General features: G+C 47.9%; 1 protein-coding gene across 2 annotated transcripts in view; it reads left to right on the forward strand.

Annotated features, from left to right (window-relative positions):
• Positions 1-20,590, forward strand: part of LOC149365399 (carbonic anhydrase-like) — an 82,695-nt gene that overhangs the window by 13,699 nt on the left and 48,406 nt on the right. Inside the window, exons 1-6 of one of the 2 annotated variants that reach the window (XM_089542217.1) lie at positions 2,978-3,242; positions 8,914-8,979; positions 9,447-9,505; positions 10,694-10,780; positions 12,287-12,469; positions 16,854-17,056. In XM_089542217.1, coding sequence (XP_089398343.1) covers positions 3,181-3,242; positions 8,914-8,979; positions 9,447-9,505; positions 10,694-10,780; positions 12,287-12,469; positions 16,854-17,056 — 660 coding nt within the window. In that variant the 5' untranslated portion in view covers positions 2,978-3,180. Of the gene's footprint in view, positions 1-2,977; positions 3,243-8,913; positions 8,980-9,446; positions 9,506-10,693; positions 10,781-12,286; positions 12,470-16,853; positions 17,057-20,590 lie in introns of those variants that run through there. The other variant, XM_089542226.1, reaches the window with a different exon arrangement.

Below are 20,590 nucleotides of genomic sequence, written 5' to 3' on the forward strand. Positions count from 1 at the left end.
TGTCGTGACGTCATCGTGTCACGTGGTGTGACGTCATGTATCACGTGATTTGGAGGCGCACAACCACAGCGACGGCGCGAGGTGGGCCCCCGTTTCTCCACTGTCGTGACGTCATCGTGTCACGTGGTGTGACGTCATGTATCACGTGATTTGGAGGCGCACAACCACAGCGACGGCGCGAGGTGGGCCCCCGTTTCTCCACTGTCGTGACGTCATCGTCTCACGTGGTGTGACGTCATGTATCACGTGATTTGGAGGCGCATAACCACGGTGAAGGGCTGAAGTGGTAGCTAAAGTAGTATGCTTCGCATAAAAAAACCTCATGAGACATCGCCACCGAGCTCCACGTTCATCACGACCCCCAGAGAAACAAGGCCGTTCTACTTTTCCTTCGTAGCTGTAAGAACATCTGAGCATCTAATTTATTACGGAGCCCTGGTGAAATTGTAGAAGGAGCGCGAACAGGAGGGCCGTGTTTCCAAAACAAGCACGGAAAAAGTCTTGCTGCCATAGTTCGGGGTCATCTTTTACTGTGTTTCGGACATACAAAACATTGAAATCCCATAGGGTCAAACACGTGTGCTCCTTAGAACAGCTTTCGATCAATCCGCGAAGAATGCTGGGAAACGAGGATAGCGCATATCCTCTTCCTTGGGGACGGCCTGCTTCCCGTCTCCAGTTATTTGGGACGACTCTCCGTGCGTTCGTTACGATAAAATTTGGAATCAATGTATCTGCACAATTTACTTGATGGCAACGCAGGCATAAAAATGCGGAGACTTTCACCGAAGACCACGCCATCGATTACTAAAAACTTATATATGTATTCATTATATACATTAAAAGACACTGTGTCGGGGGTATTACATGGGGAGAGGGGACGTATGCATTACAGAGTTGGAACAAATTCTAGATACAGCAGGCTGCTTGCCCCACATTAAAATTTCAATAAAGCATGTAGCAAGATAAGACCTCACGATTATAAAATAACAAGCTTAATGAATATGAGGTGACAGCTGCAGTCTTGATCTATGTTCTTCGTTTTGTTTGATATTGCCGTCCCTGTTTTATACTGTAGAGCTCGTTGCACGTATTTTTTTTTTTGATGAGCATTGATTCCTATTTTGGTTAATGATATTATGTGAAATAATATGGCAATGTTTGAAGTTGGTGTTATGTTCTGCAGATATTGGTCTTCATATAAATTTAGCGCGCTAGCAGTAAAACCCACAATCTTCGATTTCGCTGATGAATGTCTGTCCGAAGCCTCTCTCCGTGACCTTGGGGTTGCTCCAGAAGAGAAACAAGAGTCTCACAAGCCCCACCGGTGGCACCACCAGCCATCGTAGGGCAGTGGCGCACCGCTTAACCAAAGCACGACTGCGATAGGAATCGTACGAGGACTCCCAGCGATCTATGAATGCTCAGTATAGAAAATCACTAGTAACGCATATATGCAGATTAACCCATTAAAGCTAACGCGTCATGCGCTAAAAATCTGTAACATGCAAGCGAAAACGCTAGCGACTCCTGCCGCTGCGGCTCAAAATCCTGTTATGAGTTCCCGCGACGGCTCGAGCGGCGAAGTTGCAACAAGTTGAAAGCTTTCGGCTGCGACGCGCCGCTCAACCGCTCGATTCGCTCAGTCCCTTGCATTTGAAGGAGCCTTAAGGAGGAGCTTTCGTCTGATTTTATCTGTCTTTATCTGAAGCATACTTGACCTCATAAACGAAGCCTCGAACCGAAACCGAAGCGAAACCCGAAGTGCTAGTGCACCTAATTCGGATTTGGCATAACTATGCTGAATGATCTGCAATTTTTTTTATTAAGCATGAAATGCTTTTAGCTCCCGTTGTCGGCAGTGTGGTGACGTCACGCCGAGACCGAGAGTCAACATCCGGGCACTGAATTCCGCTCATCCGGGCAATGAAACGAGAGCATACGGGCACTGAAACGAGAGCATCCGGGCACCGTACGAGATTTAACGAGACTCTCTAAGCCCTCCTACCGGACCGGCGTACAAGCGCCGGTAGGTTCGCACCGAACGTGTGATGGTGTTCCTCCCTTCCTGTAAGGTGCGGTTCGGGTGTCCACCGAGATGACATAGAATTACTGCGATATTTTCTTTCCTCAAAAAGCGTCGCGTTCAAAGGGCAAGGCATCGCGCCGAACGGGTGGCGGCGTTCCGTGGACTGCCTGGCAGCGCTACAACACGCTGTCGCGTTCCACTCCTAAAGGCGTAGCTTAAGCGAAATTAATTACAGTTAAATAGTATTTAGTCATCAATCAGCAATTGGTCACTAATTAATAATTTGTCATTACTTCGTCATCAAATATGTGTGACGTAATTCAGTTGGTTAGTTTATGGGGTTTAACGTCCCAAAGCGACTAAGACTATGAGATACGCCTAATGGAGGGCTCCGGAAATTTCGACCACCTGGGGTTCTTTAACGTGCACTGACATCGCACAGTACACGGGCCTCTAGAATTTCTCCTGCAAAGAAATTCTAGCCGCCGCTGCCGGGATCGAACCCGCGTCTTTTGGGTCAGCAGCCAAGCACCATAACCACTGAGCCACCGCGGCGGCTTGACGTAATCCAATGGTGACGTCACCAGTGTCACATAGGCAAAGTGGTACAAATAACTGAGGAATGAAAACAACGATTACAAAGATGAAAGTCAAACAGAAACCGGATACAGCTGACGAGGCAGGGCGCAAGAGATTCCCCAGACACTCACAGGAAACGATTGCGTCGACATGGATCAGTGCACAGTATGTGTGGTGTGTACGTGTGTTGAACACTAGACCCATTTCAAGATTTTGACTAGTACCATCTACAACCAATGTGTTATGCCCGTAAACATTTCATGCTTACTCTACTCTCTGTTACCCGAGAGGCAGAGATTTTTTTTTTACTACTCTGAAGGGCAGGAGACAATTGCCAACGTACCAAAAAATGAGTGGTATTCCTATATAGAAGCGACGATGAAAAGGAAGCGTAAAAAGAAGACTGGCGCGTGTTTCGTGCCCGACCTGGATCGAGCAACTCTGGCCAATCCCCGCCGTGGGTATGTGCCATCGCTTCGGAGGCAACACCACCGCCAGCCGGGCGCACTTGAGGACAGCAGAAGGCGTTCGAAGCTCGTCCAGTTCGGTCACGGATTCCTCGACTCTGCAACATGGCCTCGTTGCTGACGTCCGTCGAGGGTCCCCTGTCATGGCCGCCTACTCCACGGCTCCGGTGAGCGTCTTAGTCGTCGCAAATACGACTTGGTCGTATTTGCAAACGATGACTGGGAAGACACGTTACTCTGACGCGGTAACCAAAGCGCGCACCTACCTCTGCAGGTTTCTAGCGTCTTGTCTTCGCTGTGCGTTCGGATCTCTCCGGGCTGCCTGCGGGCATACAAGGATCAGCGCTGAGCTAATCAGGCTTTCATAACCGAAGCGAAACGGAGGATTTGGACAAACTGAGAGCCGCGGTGGCTTAGTGGTCCTACTGCTCGGCTGCTGTCCCGAAAGACGCGTGGTCGATCCAGGCCGCGGCGGTCGCACTTCGACGGGGGCGAAATGCGTTTCGATGGGGGCGAAATGCTAGAGACCCGTGTACAGTACGCTTGCCGCGCAGGTGGTCTAAATTATCCGGAGCCTTCCGCTACGACATCCCTCATAGCCTGAGTCGCTATGGGGCGTTAAAATCCCATAAATCCTAAAACATTTCTCTTTTTTTTCTTTCACTTCCACCTTCCTTCCACAGTTACCGCGCCGTTCATTTATTCATAACCAGTCATTGAACAAACTGAGAAACCGAGGACGTAATGTCACATGGCACGATTGAGGCCCATAGCTATTAAAAATACGTCATATCAGAAGCGCTGCAATTTGACATGAACACAAGGAGACATACTAGGCCAAGCGCTGCTTACAACTGATTCCACCTGAAGAAGGCGGATGAGTGGCTCCTTCTCCGCCTTCTCACCAATACACTGCTGTGCCCAGCAGCACTAAAACATTTTGACCCCTCCTTTAGCGGCAGCTGCCCACACTGTAGTGCAGTGTCTTCTGACACCTATCACATGGTGTGGGCCTGCCCCTCCAACTCCGCCATTCCCCCCGTCCCCAACCCAACCCTGGAGGACTGGGAGGCGACCCTGCTCGGCTGCCACGACTTTCAGGCCCAACAAGCCTTAGTCGGGCGCGCCCGGGCGGCGGCCACCGCCACTGGGGTCCCATACTAGGGACCTCCACCTAGTGCTTGTAAGGATCGGTCCCTGACGGGCTGATCCAAACATACCTCCTGTCCCTTAACACCACTACCACCACCATGCGTTTTATACGCGTCCTCAAGGCTAGCATGACAGCATCTGCAACGATATTACTAGGGCATACTAAGGAACGCACTGTCTTTTCTTGATAATGAGATGGACGATCAACTGACGCAGTTAATTACGAGTGATGCTATTTTTTGTGTTTCAGTGTCTTCTCGTGTCAGTTGATCTGGAGGTCTTCCAGTGACGCGGCGCTGGCTTAGAAACGAGACAGTGCCACGGCATTCTTTTAACCACCGGTCGAAATTTTCACATTGTGCTCGTGCAGCTCGTTGCAGCGGCCAGTTCGTTTCACATACTTCTTGCTACAAGACGGCGGGAAGCGATGGCGTAGGGCGCAGCACCATTACTTATCACTGAACGATTGCTTCCTGATTTACCTCTTCGCTCTTCTGTATAGTTGTACAGTGGGTCTTCTTTTGTATTGAATTATTCTAGTTACCTTCCTCATGTTTTAACTGTTATTTAAAGCTATTTATTTCTTGCTCCTAGTTTTCTGCATGACTTCTGATTAGTTTCTAGTTCTTTTCCTCCACTGTGGTCAACGCTATTTCTGTATAAGTACAGTAGAGCCCAGTTATAACGAACATGACGGTGGCGCATACTGCGTTCATGGTATCCGAGGTTCGCAGCAGGTGGGCTTTTGCTTCCACAGCTAGAAATACCAAGTCCGATGAAACTGGCGTTTGTTTCTTAGAAAAGGCGAATAATTATGCGCGTCGGCTTCTTCGAAGGAGGTCATATGACGAGGCTTTCCAGTCTCTGGAGAGGGGCAATACGTGGGTAGTTTCTCGCCGAGGCCAGGCAACAAGCTAATTCAAACTGTGCCTCTCCCGTAACCGAGAGTAGAGTAAGCGTGAAATGTTTACGGGCATACACATTGGTTGTAGATGGTACTAGTCAAAATCTTGAAATGGGTCTAGGGTTCAACACACCACACCACACATACTGTGCACTGGTCCATGTGGACGCAATCGTTTCCTGTGAATGTCTGGGGAATCTCTTCCGCCCTGCCTCGTCAGCTGTATCCGGTTTCTGTTTGCCTTTGATCTTTGTAATCGTTGTTTTCATTCCTCGGTTATTTGTACCATTTTGCTTATGTGACACTGGTGACGTCACCGCTGGATTACGTCACACAATTGTTGACGAAGTAATGGCAAATTACTAATTAGTGACTAATTACTGGTTGATGACTAAATACTAATTAACTGCTAATTAATTACGCTTCAGCTTCGCCTTTAGGAGTGGAACGCGGCAGCGTGTTGCGCTTCCAAGCAGTCCACGGAACGCCACCACCCGTTGGGCGCGATGCCTTGCCCTTTGAACGCGACGCTTTTTGAGGAGAGGGAATTACGCAGTAATTCGCTGTCATCTCGGTGGACACCCGAACCGCACCGTACTGGAAGGGAGGAACGCCACCACCCGTTCGGCGCGATGTCTTGCCCTTTGAACGCAAGGCTTTTTGAGGAGAGGGAGTTACGCAGTAATTCGCTGTCATCTCGGTGGACACCTGAACTGCACCGTACAGGAAGGGAGGAACGCCACCACCCGTTGGGCGCGATGCCGTGCCCTTTGAACGCGACGCTTTTTGAGGAGAGAGAATTACGCAGCGTAATTCGCTGTCATCTCGGTGGACACCCGAACCGCACTGTACAGGAAGGGAGGAACGCCACCACCCTTTCGGCGCGATGCCTTGCCCTTTGAACGCGACGCTTTTTGAGGAGAGAGAATTACGCAGCGTAATTTGCTGTCATCTCGGTGGACACCCGAACCGCACCGTACTGGAAGGAAGGAACGCCACCACCCGTTCGGCGCGATGTCTTGCCCTTTGAACGCAAGGCTTTTTGAGGAGAGGGAGTTACGCAGTAATTCGCTGTCATCTCGGTGGACACCTGAACCGCACCGTACAGGAAGGGAGGAACGCCACCACCCGTTGGGCGCGATGCCTCGCCCTTTGAACGCGACGCTTTTTGAGGAGAGAGAATTACGCAGCGTAATTCACTGTCATCTCGGTGGACACCCGAACCGCACTGTACAGGAAGGGAGGAACGCCACCACCCTTTCGGCGCGATGCCTTGCCCTTTGAACGCAAGGCTTTTTGAGGAGGGAGTTACGCAGTAATTCGCTGTCATCTCGGTGGACACCTGAACCGCACCGTACAGGAAGGTAGGAACGCCACCACCCGTTGGGCGCGATTCCTTGCCCTTTGAACGCGACTGAATTACGCAGTAATTCTCTGTCATCTCGGTGGGCACCCGAACCGCACCGTACAGGAAGGGAGGAACGCCATCACCCGTTCGGCGCGATGCCTGGCCCTTTGAACGCAAGGCCTTTTGAGGAAAGGAAATGGCGCAGGAATTCTGTCATATCGGTGGACACCCAAACCGCACCGTACAGGAAGGGAGGAACGCCGCCACCCGTTCGGCGCGAAGCTACCGGCGTTTGTATGCCGGTCCTGTAGGAGGGCTTAGAGAGTCTCGTTAAATCTCGTACGGTGCCCAGATGAGTGGAATTCAGTGCCCGGATGTTTGGCTGTCGGTTTCGGCGTGACGTCACCACACAGTCGACAACGGGAGCTAAAAGCATTTCATGCTGATAACACGATTTATGTAATCAAGGTTGAAGATTTTTGAGGGAAACCGGTGGCAGGTAGGTACCCTCGCCATAAGATTCTTGGCAGTCGGACAGTGCTCGTACTTCGCGCGCAAAGAAGAAGACATTGCACGAGAGGTAGGAGCATTCCAACTGATTTGGGAGGTCTGGGCATTCGCCGGACCACGGAAGCGCCCCCCCGCCGTACTCGCGCGCCGTACTCCGCGCTAGTGGAAAGTTTGCTCCCTTTTTACTTCCATGTGGGTGTATCGTTGTTTAGAGAGCAAGTGAAGAATCTATACACGTGTGTGTCGGCGCCGCTGCACGGCCAACCAGGTGGTTAAATCGCGCGACACGACACAGAGAGGAGGATGGGAAATGTGCGGAGCAAATTTAGACAACACAGGTCGTATGTTGATGGCAGATGAAGAGCTAGCCATATAAGCCCTTCCAGAGTGTCCCCCCGCATAGACGAGCAACATGCCTAAAGAACCCAAAAAAACTATGTTTATTAAAGACTTTACTGTAGGGCTTAGGCACATGCAAAAGGCAGGCAGCAGCCTGGCGACAGCTTTCGCAGAGTTAAGATCGTGACACAGCGGATAGTAAATGCCTATCAATCTTTTTTACGGTAGGGATTTCTTTTCGGTAATTAACGCGTTATTTGAGGCATTATAAACAGCTATCACAATTTCCTTTTTATGGTCATGTTCTGCATGCATCCTACACCATTCTAACTGCTTGACGTCTATTCCGGCTGCTACCAATATCAGCGTGGTGTTAATCTCGAGTTTAGAGCACTGTTTTTACACTTTTTAGGGCTATAGATATTGATATTGTGACGAAGACGAAGCTGGCAGTGGCGCGCGACGGAGCGCTCGCGCTAGGCCAGCGGCCATTAAATCATCTCTCGTTCATGGGTCACCACGCCTCATTCTTCGGCTGGCCGCCACGTTACATTTGGTGTGAGGTGCTGGGGTCCCTTCATTGCCATCCTGGTCACGGAGCTTCGGTGTCCTTCGCCTGCCGTGGACGTCGGCCGTGAGTACCTGGTCCGCGCCGCCTGGCCGTGCCCCAGCCCGCCCGACCTGAACCGGCCTCGACGCTCACCCCTGCCCCGTCCCCCGCCCGGACCACAAGACACGACGACCCAAGACCCGACCTACCCAAGACCCACAAGACCCATGACCCAACCGACCCAAGACCCTGCCCACACGTGAGGACACCACCCCCATGCCCCTGCCGTTCGGTGCGCCCAAGGGCCTCGGCCGTCAGCTCCCGGCACCCTACGACCCGGATGCTTCGTGGACCGGGGCTCATTCTCTCATCTTTCTCATCGTGGCGGCCAGCACTGCACCATCTTCTACATACTGTTCAACCCTCCACTCAAGACCGTCGCCATTCCGCGCGTCTATTCGTCAAAGATCGGGATGATCGCTCGGTGGCCCCGGGTAGTGTGACGAAGACGAAGCTGGCAGTGGCGCGGGACGGAGCGCTCGCGCTGAGCCAGCGAGCCTATCATTTCTTCGTGAAAAGTAATGCGTTTCATGTCCAGCTCATAACCTGTGTTATCTCATAAAATTACCTAGACCACTTTGATCTAAACCGACCTTAACCTTTCCCAAATCTTTGTCCAGGACAGGCCCAAATTTGATCGTCACGAACGTGTACCCTTCACGTTCCCTGGTTGATACTCCGCCAGCTGTCAGCGTCAACAAGTTGTGTCAGAGGAAGCTTTGTGCGTAATTTATCAACAGAAAAGAACTATTTTGATATGAAAAGGAAGGATTTCTTTTTTTCATTAGAGAAAATGGCCCGTCGTCCTTTAGTAACATGCACGTGACTGGTTTTCCGCAGCTGCCAACTGCTCTTGTTCCGTCAGTTTAGAATGCCATTAGTGTCTTTACTAAGAGAGATTGAGTGCACTTATGACAAGTAAGGAAGCACTGCGCGGCTTGTATAACATGTTTGTTTGTCTTTTTTTTTTTTCAGAATGGCTTCAAGTCTGATGGTCATGCATCGGACAGCCTCAATTGCACCCGTCCACTCAGTATTCCGGTTGGTAATCTTCTGTTGTTTTTTGTCTTTAGAAGGCAGCTTTTGTTTTACCCGTAGAAAGAGATTACTTCTGAAGTGCAAATATTGTGTTCTCTATTCTTAACGCAATCGCATTCATTTACATTCAATTCTTACCTTGTCCTGAGCTTATTTCATGTTAGTTTCTGGTGCTTTTGTCCATACAGGCGCCCCTGTACAAAAAATGGCATCAATCATTCTTTTAAAGCAAAGATGGCTCAGGCTTGGTCATCCTTCTCACAGCCTACGTCATTGACGCCACCTTACGGGTGTTCAGGTAGCTGCCAACTTCAATTATAACTGAGTTTATATTGAATTATAATTGAAGGCGGCTAGCGACTCAACTACAAAGTCGAGTCGCTAGGCGCCTTTAGACTGTGGTGTTTGCGTTGCTTACCGACAGAAAATGTTTATTTTCTATGAAACTTTATGCATTGCCTTTTTTTCAGCAAAGCTTGCTCAAGCTTGCTCTTCATTGTTCGGACGACGTGTGTCATTGACGGTGCCTGTAAGTATTCCAGCAGCTGTCAACTTCAAATATGTCGAGTCACTCTGGGCATTTCAAGGACGGTTTTCCATTTCTTTCTTACCGGAGAAAGTAATTTTCTGACGGAAAGTAAAGCGTTTTCCAAACTCCACCATATCAAAACATAAAACATTCATGAAAGCAGTTTGTTATCGAGGAACTAATTCCGACACTACGTACACCCATGCTGCTGTCATCGTATCTCTTCAGAGAGCCTTGAATCCACGGGTATGCCTGTCGCAGTTCAAACTGAACTAAAGCGAGCGGGATTTAATGCTGAAACTTCGTCCAATTTACCACGCAGTGTAAGCTCCACTGGAGACAGTACCATTTTAACGCTACTATTCAGCGCGCGTTAAGCGCATTCGTCTGAGCTAAGGGAACACCTGGTTTAGGACAGCAATTCCTAGCGCGAACCTAAAAGTCCTACATCCTGTTGCGCTCTCGAATATTTTCCCGAGCAGCATATAGTTTACTGTAAATCTGCTGTATCCCATTATAGCTGCCCGGTGGGCAACTCTCCGCGTCCGAGTCCGCCGCCTGGATGGGCCACCAGGATCACAGCATGCTCAAGTTACGTGATCATTCTTTTGCAACCTCTTTGTATTTGCGAATGTTAGGTGTGCGGGGGGGTTCACCCCCTCCGTCGCCACCATGTCAGTTCTTTCCGGTACAGGGAGCACCGTAAGTAGACGCCCTGTGCACTGAAAGCGCCCCCTGTGATATCAACCTGAAATGAACTAACTCGTTTCTCTCCTGCGCGCGCTGCGTCGCTGCTGCTGTCCCCTCCCCATTGGCAACTTACGAGGCATGACCTCAGAGGACGCTTCCTCTGAAGTTAACAAAAAAAAAACATGCGATGGCTGAACGTTTAGGTTTTTTAACTCGTAAGAGCTGATTTCAAAACAAGCCTGTCATTTTTCTTTGGCTCGAAATCTGCTTTTACTGAGTTAAGTCGCGAAGGCAGAACAGTTCCATTCGTTATATTTCGTTCCATACGTTCTGAATTAGACACAACGGCGAGTACGCTATAGGTATAAAACTGGTCGCGGTCTGTTTTTTATTTCATTTAATGTGGTTTTGTCTCTATGGTACGTTGTAGGCGAAGCTTATAACGCCATCGAGAGCACACATAATAAAGCGGATCCGCTGTATTCGCCTCTCACACAGGGCAAGCTGGCGAGGAAGAGGAGACGGAGTACCCATACGTGGGATCCACTTCCGGCTTCTGTACTGATGATTGGAAGTACAGTGACGGTAATATTCTAGCGTGGCTTAAATGCCGAGAGTCCAAACTTAAGATTTCTGCATTTCTAAAGCGACACCTATGAGTAAAATAGGAAAGGTGTTTTCGCATGTAAGATACGTCACTAGGTGCAGTCAAAGTAAGCGTAGCTATCGTAGTTTTCATAGATATCGTAGCCAGTTCTCCAATTTGGCAAAAAGATTTATTTTAATGGACGGTTCAAATACTTCGCCTCCAGCCGCCGTGGTGGCTCAGTGGTTACGGCGCTCGGCTGCTGACCCGAAGACGCGGGCTCCATCCCAGCCGCGGCGGTCGAATTTCGATAGAGGTGAAATTCTGTTGGCCCGTGTACTGAGATGTCAGCGCACGTTAAAGAACCTCATGTGATCGAAATTTCCGGAACCCTTCACTACGGAGTCCCTTATAGCTTGAGTCCCATTGGGATGTTAAACACCTGTAAACCAAAACTTCGCCTCCAAAATTCTTTACTCGAACTCATTAGTTAATGACGCTGGCAGTGTGGTCACGACCGGCGCGCCCATTGTGGCGTTGATGTTGATACGGGATTTCGTCTGCCAACGGCTTGCAGCAATAGATGAAGCTGAAGTTAGACAAAAAAAAAGCGAGATACAGATGTTGCTATCACCGGAAAATTTCGCTAGTAAACTGCTTCAATCAAGGCTGAATTTACACGCTGATCTTGGAAGCTACGCTACATCGCCATTTGCTTCAAACGTGCGGCAACCAGTCCTTTTCGGTGCGGCCATCGCGAGTTTCCGTCAAATGGCTGGCAGAATTCGAACTTTCAATGTTCCGGTCATAAAGGTGAATTTTTATGGCGTAAGCGCAGCTTTGGACAAAGGCCACCATGGCACAAAATATATTTCGTACACTGTACTCGAATGCTTCAAAAATTGATCTTATCAGCCGAGCATCAGGCCAGGGCAAAGCTTCTACCTAATGTGTCACCGGTGGTTACACGGTGGTTACGGTGGTTACAAGGGTCTTTCGGACCTTCCCTTATATCTCGAAGGCGAACTTGCGTTCTCAGCTCTCCCTAGTTTAGGGTCACGATTCCTGCTACAGAGCTCCACGACTCGGCTTAGAAGCAAACCACCTTGGCTATACATTTTTCCCAATAGATGTACGTACTTAACGTCGCTTGTTGACGCAGGTGACAGCCGCAACGTGGGAAACCTTGCACTCCGGGGATCGTGGGATTATTTTCCGTTTCGACAATGCGCGTGGTGTTAGGGATTCAGGAAACAAAATTGATAGTATTATTGGTGTAAAAATCTCTGTGCATGCCTCACTGTTTTGGGGAATAATTAGGGCGTCTTATAGTCGAATTAAGAAATAGTCCATTAACGATATGAAGGCCGCTAAGTTCATCTGGAACAGAAATCGCTGCTATGTGTAGCACGCTCTCAGAGAGAAAAAGAACTTCAAGTTCGGAATGCAGACAGTTGTGTGAATGCCTTACAGGATTAAACACGTTAAATCGCGCTTTCACGCAGATGTTCCGGATCCGTGGCTACCTAAGAAATGCACTCCGCAGAATATGTGCAAAAAAGAAGGCCCAAAATCATCTCCCATCCACGTCAAAACCGATCTCCCTCCCGCCGCTGGTGAGGACATGGAGTTGAAGACTACCTACGATGCGGAGTTGAAGCACATCAACGTAACATTCAACAAATTCTGTAAGTGTCCGCTGGCAGCGCCCCCGTGCAGTCAGAATAAAAACTGCCGCCATGAAGCGGCGCCGGATATCCTATTTAACTCCATTGCTTTAAGGGTCCCTTTAAGAGAAAAATTGGCATCGGCTGCGTTGTGCAGCGAGACTAACGACTCACGTGGATCTGTGAAATGAAAGCGATAAAAAAGCATGGCACGTAATGTGAACTAAAAGTCGCCCACAGCTCAAATGATGCAACTTTATAGAGTAAACGACTTCCGGGAGTCGAACTCATGACCATTAGGTTGCGAGTCCGACACGCCAACCCTAGACCATTGAAGCACGTTGTTTGGATTTGGTTAGTTGGAGGCCTTGTGCGTCTTGAGGTTAAAAAAAAATAAAATAATTGAATAACAAAAAATAGAAGATTTAAAAATGAAAATAGGTATAAATAAAGAAATCAGCCGCCGTGGTGGCTCAGTGGTTATAGTGCTCGGCTGCTGACCCGAAAGACGCGAGTACGCACGCGGCGGCTGCGTTTCGATGGAGGCGAAATGCCTGAATTCCTTTGGAATGTTAAATCGGACGTTAACAGCGGGCATTAAAACCAAAGCAAACTAAATAAATAAGTGTCCGCGTAGGCAAAGAGGACAGGCCCAGCCCGCTATCGCGTCATGCCCATAAGGCGGAGCCTAAGTGTCATCCGTTTTTTTTTTTTTTTGTGAAGAGATGCAAATTCTTTTCACGAGGTCTGCGTGGACCGTTAGTATCCACATGAAACTTCTGAAGTTCTACCTGAAAAAAAGATTTCAGCGTGTCGCAGCTGGACGTCGTCATGTTAAGGAGAGCCGGAAATGTGCATTTTCTCATTAATACTGCCGTTGAATGTGCTGTTGAAAAATGTTCCGTTAAATGCGTTCCAAGTGATCGTACCTGCAGTACTTGCACTGCCCTAACAAGAATATGGAGGCCACCGATAGACGAAATTTCCAGAAGAGCAAGCTGCCGGGCTAGTCGGTGATGCATGTTGAGTAGAAGACAGCGCAAAAAAGCGGACGAGAGACTGAAGAGAGGACACATAAGACCGGCTTATGTGTACTCTCTTACATCTCTCGTCCGTTTTTTTTTTTGCGCTGACATCTTCACAACGAGATCTTCGCATAAGTCCCCAATATCGGCAATAACACCTCCTGTAAAACAGCTGCGGCTGAGTGCAGAAGGCATAGCGCAGCTTTAGTGCCCCGATTAGCTCACAACAGCTGCGGCGGCTGCTTTGAATGCGCTAGCATCAGTAGTGTCATTACGGTCAAAACCCGGAGTCGTTAGCGGTTCGAAGTTCTGGTGTAAGAGTGAAAAAAAAATGGAGCCGACACTTAAGCTGCGCCTTAAGTGTATAACGTGAAAGCGTAATGGTTTAATTCCCATATATGCGGAAGGTCACTCTCTACTTTGTTAGGAGAAGGTAAGTGACGCCAACCAAGTAAAATACAGGAAAAACACGACGTTTCGGGACCGGCTCGGCCCCTTCTTCACGGTGTGACTACGGGCGAGCGCAGCTTGGCTTTTTAAGCCCCTGTGTGGAGGACCTGCGGGTCAATGGCCGCAGCCCATGGACGTAGGATGAGGGGAGAGTCCCCAGGGAACGATTAACATTCTCTCGTGTTTGCTGTATGTGCCACGACTCGAGTAGAAGCCTCCTGCGTGGGTTAGCTTCCGTTTCCAATACAATGGTGCTGTCGAAGTCAATTGGGTGGTCACACCCTTCACAGTGTTCGGCCACGGCGCTGCGTTGACGATGTATTGGAAACGGAAGCTAACCCACGCAGGAGGCTTCTACTCGAGTCGTGGCACATACAGCAAACACGAGAGAATGTTAATCGTTCCCTGGGGACTCTCCCCTCATCCTACGTCCATGGGCTGCGGCCATTGACCCGCAGGTCCTCCACACAGGGGCTTAAAAAGCCAAGCTGCGCTCGCCCGTAGTCACACCGTGAAGAAGGGGCCGAGCCGGTCCCGAAACGTCGTGTTTTTCCTGTATTTTACTTGGTTGGCGTCACTTACCTTCTCCTAACATTAAATTTCCCAACCAGACAGACTTCTGTCGAATGTTTTCTTTTGACTCTCTACTTTAAATTCATTGTTCCCTGGGTGTCCTCATATCCCTCCTGGCGCAGTGGTGCAGCGGTTGAGCGATGGGCCACTGCCCTGAAATAGCAGGTGCTCCCAGTGGTGGGCGTTGTGTGGACCAGGTTGCTCTTCCAGAGCCAACAATCATTAAGTTAACTGCAACCTGCCATGGTGTGCAGTTTGCTCGCTATCCCGAGGGCACGTAGTGATGACACCGCAAGGTCACATGACCTAGGTTGTCCACCTGCTTCTTACGTTGCTTTCTGGAGACCACATGCCAGAGCCATGCCCGTGATTTTTCGCTCACAACACCCACACGGATTTTCTGATGAACGGGGCTTTTAATGTTATCGCGTTAGAGGTATTAAAGGTGGTCAATGCGCTTGATGCAGCCGAGCGTGCGTTAGCATTTCTGTTCCCACCGGACGGAGCAGCGATTGGACGGAGCAGCAGATAGCGATTCAGTCCGTCAGTCACAATGTGATACGCCGTATCGCCTCCCTCTCCCCCATTCGCCACCCGGCACCCGTAGCCTCTCACCTTTTCTTCGTATTTCCTTTCCCTCATCTGCCCTGCAAGTGGAGAGAGGAATCTCTCTCCACTTTCCCACCATCCTAGGGAGGCTTCAGTGGACGGACGGATTTTCCGACATAGGGGTTCTAATGCTGTCGCATTAAAAATGAAAAAAAAAGTAAAGGCGCCCTGGCTGCATCACTTCTCGGTGGGCACCTCAACCACACCGTAAGGAAGGAAAGTGAGGATGAAAGAAGCAAGAGTGAGAAGGAGGGGCCGTATTGGAGGGCTGCGGAATGATTTCGAACGCCCGGGATTCTTAACGTGCGCTGACATCGCATGGCACACGCGCACCTTTTGCGTTTCGCCTCCATAGAAACCCTGTCTGAAGGGATGAAGGAAGGAGCGAAGGAAACTTGAGTAAAACGGCAAGTTGAGCGAGTAGGTACAGCCTTTGTCAAAAGTAACCAGGCTGCATGCTTTGCTTCTAATTTGTGTAACAGAGCCCTCACGGCTTCCCTAAAGATAAAAAAGTTCCTTGAAGGTGAAAACAGGTGTTCTTCTTACCATACAGAGATTTAGAGCTTGAGAGCTGGCATAATACCTTTAATATACGACTGAGAAGAAAAAAAACGTGCAGCCTGGTTACTTTTGACAAAGACTGTACATATTTGAAGAACAAAAACAGCGCAGCAACCGGGACAAGCGCCTGTCCTGTCTTCTCGCTCTTTCCTTGTCGCTACGCTGTTTCTGTTCTTCAAGGAGCGAAAGAGAAAGTGAGGAGGAGAGTGTGGAGGTGGAAAAAGTACAACACACACATGTATGTCATTCCAAGACCAATCGGCAATAAAAACGTTGAGTGTATCAGTTGCTGTTACTGAGATCACAAAGCGATGGCGGTCAACGTGAGCCCTGAACCACCTTCGATGAGAAAAACTGTTGTCGACCGCACAACCTTAAAGGTACGATTTGCGCAAAGAAGACGGGAAGAAATTGCCGCGCTTCTAACTACCCCGCCGTGGTTGCTCAGTGGTTACAGCGCTCGGCTGCTGACCCGAAAGACACCGGTTCGATCCCGGCCGCGGCAGCCGAATTTTGATGAAGGCGAAATTTTAGAGGCCCGTGTACTGTGCGACGTCAGTGCACATTAAAGAACCCCACGTGGTCGAAATTTCCGCAGCCCTTCACTAGTGTAGTGGGGTTTAACGTCCCTCATAGCCTGAGTTGCTTGGCGACGTTAAACCCCAATAAACCAAACCAAACTTCCAACTGTTTTGTTTTTTTTACAAAGCAGCTATATTTACACCAGCGACAGTGATCACGGTCACGAAAGGCCAAAAGGCAAAATACGTAGTACGTTTAAAAAAATGATCGAACTCGTATAAATAGAAGTAGTGGACGTCTGCTTCGAGCTAATTCATCGTGCAAATAAACGATTCGTGAAATCGACGCTTTGTGATTGGTGTGAGTGAATTCGGTTAATAAACATAAATCGGTCACATAATCGAAGCCGCAATGTTAGCGCATAGTCCTACTCATTAATCGCTACGATCGCCTGTTTTTTTTTTGTTTTTTTTCGCCCATGGGCTGAACTATCGGTGCACGTTAGAGTACGTCAAGTAGTCGCTACAAACTACGGTGCGCCTCATAGCCCAAAGTGCCTTATTTCTGGCTACTGAACATTTAATTATCTAGTAATTGTTAATAGCGGCGTATATCGACGGCCTCGGGGTATCTGATGTTTCATCTTTCTTCTTTTCAAACTGCAGTGTACATGACGATTAGAGATGCAACACCGCCGACCCTACAGCTCGGCGCAGTCACTTACTTCCTGAGGGAAGTGCACTTCCGGTTTGCAAGCGGCGAAGACGGATATGAGCACGTTTTGACGCCCATTGAAACGCCGACTCCCTTGGAGGTGCGTCTGTCTCCTCGGCAGCACGTTGATAGCTTATTCCTTTCGGGACCGCAGGTAATATGTCACGTGAAGCGCGAGTCAGTTTCCCGTATTAGGCTTTCTTTCGCGAGTCCCACGCTTTATACGCCGGCTGCCACTGACTTTACATCCTTGGCGTTAAGTCCTTAAATGACCATGGACACCTGATTTTACTTGCATGTTTTCTTCTTTCAAATGACTGCTAAGAGAGCGATTGTAAGGGCTAGTTGGTGGTTCATCGTCTGGGAACCACGCTGGACTTAGACAAGGGAAACCACAAGGACGACGACAGACGAAACGTTAGACCATACACGGTTAACCACATGATATTCGCGTACAAACACTAATTTATAATTTTTTTCTTTGTTGGTAGCGTTGGTAGCGCTTACGTCATTGACGCACAAAAATAGTGCCATAAAATTATAGATACGTACTTCTAGTTCACAATAACGTTTACACCATTTGAATGACAGCAAACAACGTATCAGTGGTTGCGTGTCTCACGTGACCTAAACACGCCTAACGCGTCAGAGCAATCGTTCAGCTGATGAAATAAACCGAAACGGCACCAAAAATACAGTTCTAAATTACATGTAGACAGTTCTAAATTACGTAGACGAATACCACGTGGAGAACCATGTATTCTAATATTTAATCCATCTTTTCAAAAAAGAAAACACCCACCAAAAATAATTGTTTTGAGCAAATTTTGCGCAAAACAAATGGGCATAAGGTGGAAAAACACACAAGAGAAATTGCGCTCGTCTGGGCAAGTTTTCTCTTTAAATGTTTCACCGACTTGCCCAACAGTCTGCGTTACTAAAATTGTCTATAGAGTTGCACACTTCGTGTTCAGTTATGTTACTCGCCATGACCGAACATTTCCTCGGTTGTACCGAAAATTCCCCATTTCAGGCCCTAAGTCTTTCATAATTACAAAAATGGCAAAATTACAAGGAAATCTTGAAACAAACCGAAAGAACAGTTATTGACGCAAAACACAAATATTTCAATTGCACTCTGCCGAATCTCTTAAAAACAGACCCGAAAAAGTTCTGGAATGTAGTAAATCCCAAACAAAATCAGTGGGTACCATCCATGTTAGGTACAGATGGCAACGTGCTATCACCAGTCGAGTGTGCCGAGCAATTTAATGCATACTTCGTTGGGTGTTCACAGATGAGCATCCTACTAATTCCGTAACGCCGCCGCCGCAGAGTATCCCGTTTCACTTTCCTTTTATTATCATCACCGCACACGGCGTAAAATGCGCCATTGACCGTTTGCCGTTCAAGACCAGTCCAGGGCCCGATGGCATCAGTGCTAAACTTTTAAAACTAAGCAGTCATTTTTCAGCACAGTTACTTTCACTAATATTCCAACAATCACTCGATTCTGGATGTATACCAGAAGACTGGAAAACAGCTCATGTTCTGCCAATACTTAAATCTGGTGATAACACTGTCTTCAGTAACTACCGACCTATCTCGCTAACATCTGTTAGTTGCAAACTTCTCGAACATATTCTATACACTCACAATATGGCCCATCTCAATCGAAATAATTTGCTTGCAAACAACCAGCATGCTTTTCGCCCAAAGCTTTCATGCCAAACACAGCTTTTCAAGTTGGTAACGGACCTTCATAATTCATTGGACCTTTCTCATTATGTAGATGGTATTTTTATTGATTTTTCAAAAGCCTTCGACCGTGTACCTCATAAACGACTAACACTGAAAATACGCAGCATCGAACTCGACGGCAATACAACTCGATGGCTTGAACAATTTCTAACAAATCGTTCTCAAGCGGTTAAATTAAATGGTAATATTTCCAGCCTAGCCCTTCTTAAGTCTGGCGTCCCTCAAGGCTCAGTAATAGGACCGCTTTTATTTTTAATATATATTAATGATATAGCACTAAATATCAATTCGACAGTTCGCCTTTTTGCCGACGACTGTGTAATTTACAGAGATATATCTAGTCCTAACGACGTCATAGCTTTACAATCTGACCTTAACTAACTAACAGAGTGGTGCGGCAAATGGCAGATGCAAATAAATAGAGAAAAGACTAAACATTATTCACTTCTGTTTAAAAATCGCAACCAAACACTTACCTAATAAATGACAGCATAGTAGACTCGGTTTCATCGGTTAAATATCTCGGCATTCTGCTAAATTCTAGCTTAACATGGACAGACCACATCGAAACTATTTCATCTAAAGCACATAGAAAACTTGGCTTTCTAAAGCGGCGCTTATATCTAGCCGACAGGGACACCAGGCTTCAAGCATTCAATTCTCTTGTTCGCCCTTCACTGGAATATGCGTCAATCATTTGGCATCCCTACCAAACCACCCTCTCCAATATACTTGAAGCCGTTCAGAATAAAGCCGCGCGATTCATCTTATCATCGTACTCGAGATTTCAAAGCGTTTCATCTTTGAAGCAAGAGCTCAACATGCCGCCCCTCGCAATGCGCAGAAAATTTGCCAGATTATCTTTTTTTCACACTCTCTTTCACAGCAGTACATCATTTGCCCGGTCGCACATCTTACCGCCACCTCATACTTCACGTCGCACCGATCATATCTACAAAGTTAACCCCATCTTCGCTCGTACGGAAAAGTACAAGAATTCGCCTTTAACCTTGTCAATAAAAGAATGAAATGAGTTGCCCTCCAGTATCGCTACCATAACCCAGTTTTCTTTATTTCAGTCGGAATTGCTAACATATCTGGAATCCCAGCGCGTTCAGTAACCAGATTTGCTTTTATATCACTAGCAAACTAGTATGTTCTCTTTCTTTGTTATTTGTGCATTTTTTTGTAAGTTTTTTACGTTGTCATGTTCTTTCTCAACATTATGTATTAACCACCTAAAGTGCTTTTTTGCCTTGGAAAATTGTGCTCTGATTTGTCCCCCCCCCCCCCCCCCCCCCCTATGTAATGCCCCCAGTGGGCCCTTAGGGTATTTGAATAAATAAATAAATAAATAAAATAAATTCTGCTGCTACTGCAACTTTTTGCCCCACCATGCTAGCTTGCCCTCTCTTGGAATCCGCTCCGTTACCCTTAAGGACCAGCAGTTATCCTGCCTTCACATTACATGAACTGCCCAATCCCATTTCTTCCTCTTGAATTCGACTTGTATGTCATTAACCCGCTTTTGTTCCCTCCCCCACTCTTCCCGCTCCTGGTCTCTTAACGTTAAACCTATCATTTTCCTTTCCATAGCTCACTTTAAGCTGAACTATTCTTGTTAGCCTCCACGTTTCTGCTCCATAGGTGAGGACCAGTAAGGTACAGCTGTTGTATACTTTCCCTTGAGGGATATCGGTAAACTTCCATTCATTATCTGAGAGAAACTGCCATATGCGCTTCACCCTATTCTTATTCTTCTGCTTATTTCCCTGTCATGATCGTGATCAGCGGCCACTGTCTGCCCTAAGTAGACGTATTTCCTTACCATTTCCAGCACCTTCCTAGCAATTGTGAACTGCTGTTCTTTTGGTTTCCTAGATATTAATTTTTAGACCGACTGTTCCGCTCTGCCTGTCTAACTCAT

The sequence above is a fragment of the Amblyomma mixtum genome, chromosome 1, assembly GCF_055824585.1.
Source record: "Amblyomma mixtum isolate Tamu chromosome 1, ASM5582458v1, whole genome shotgun sequence".
NCBI lineage: Eukaryota > Metazoa > Arthropoda > Arachnida > Ixodida > Ixodidae > Amblyomma > Amblyomma mixtum.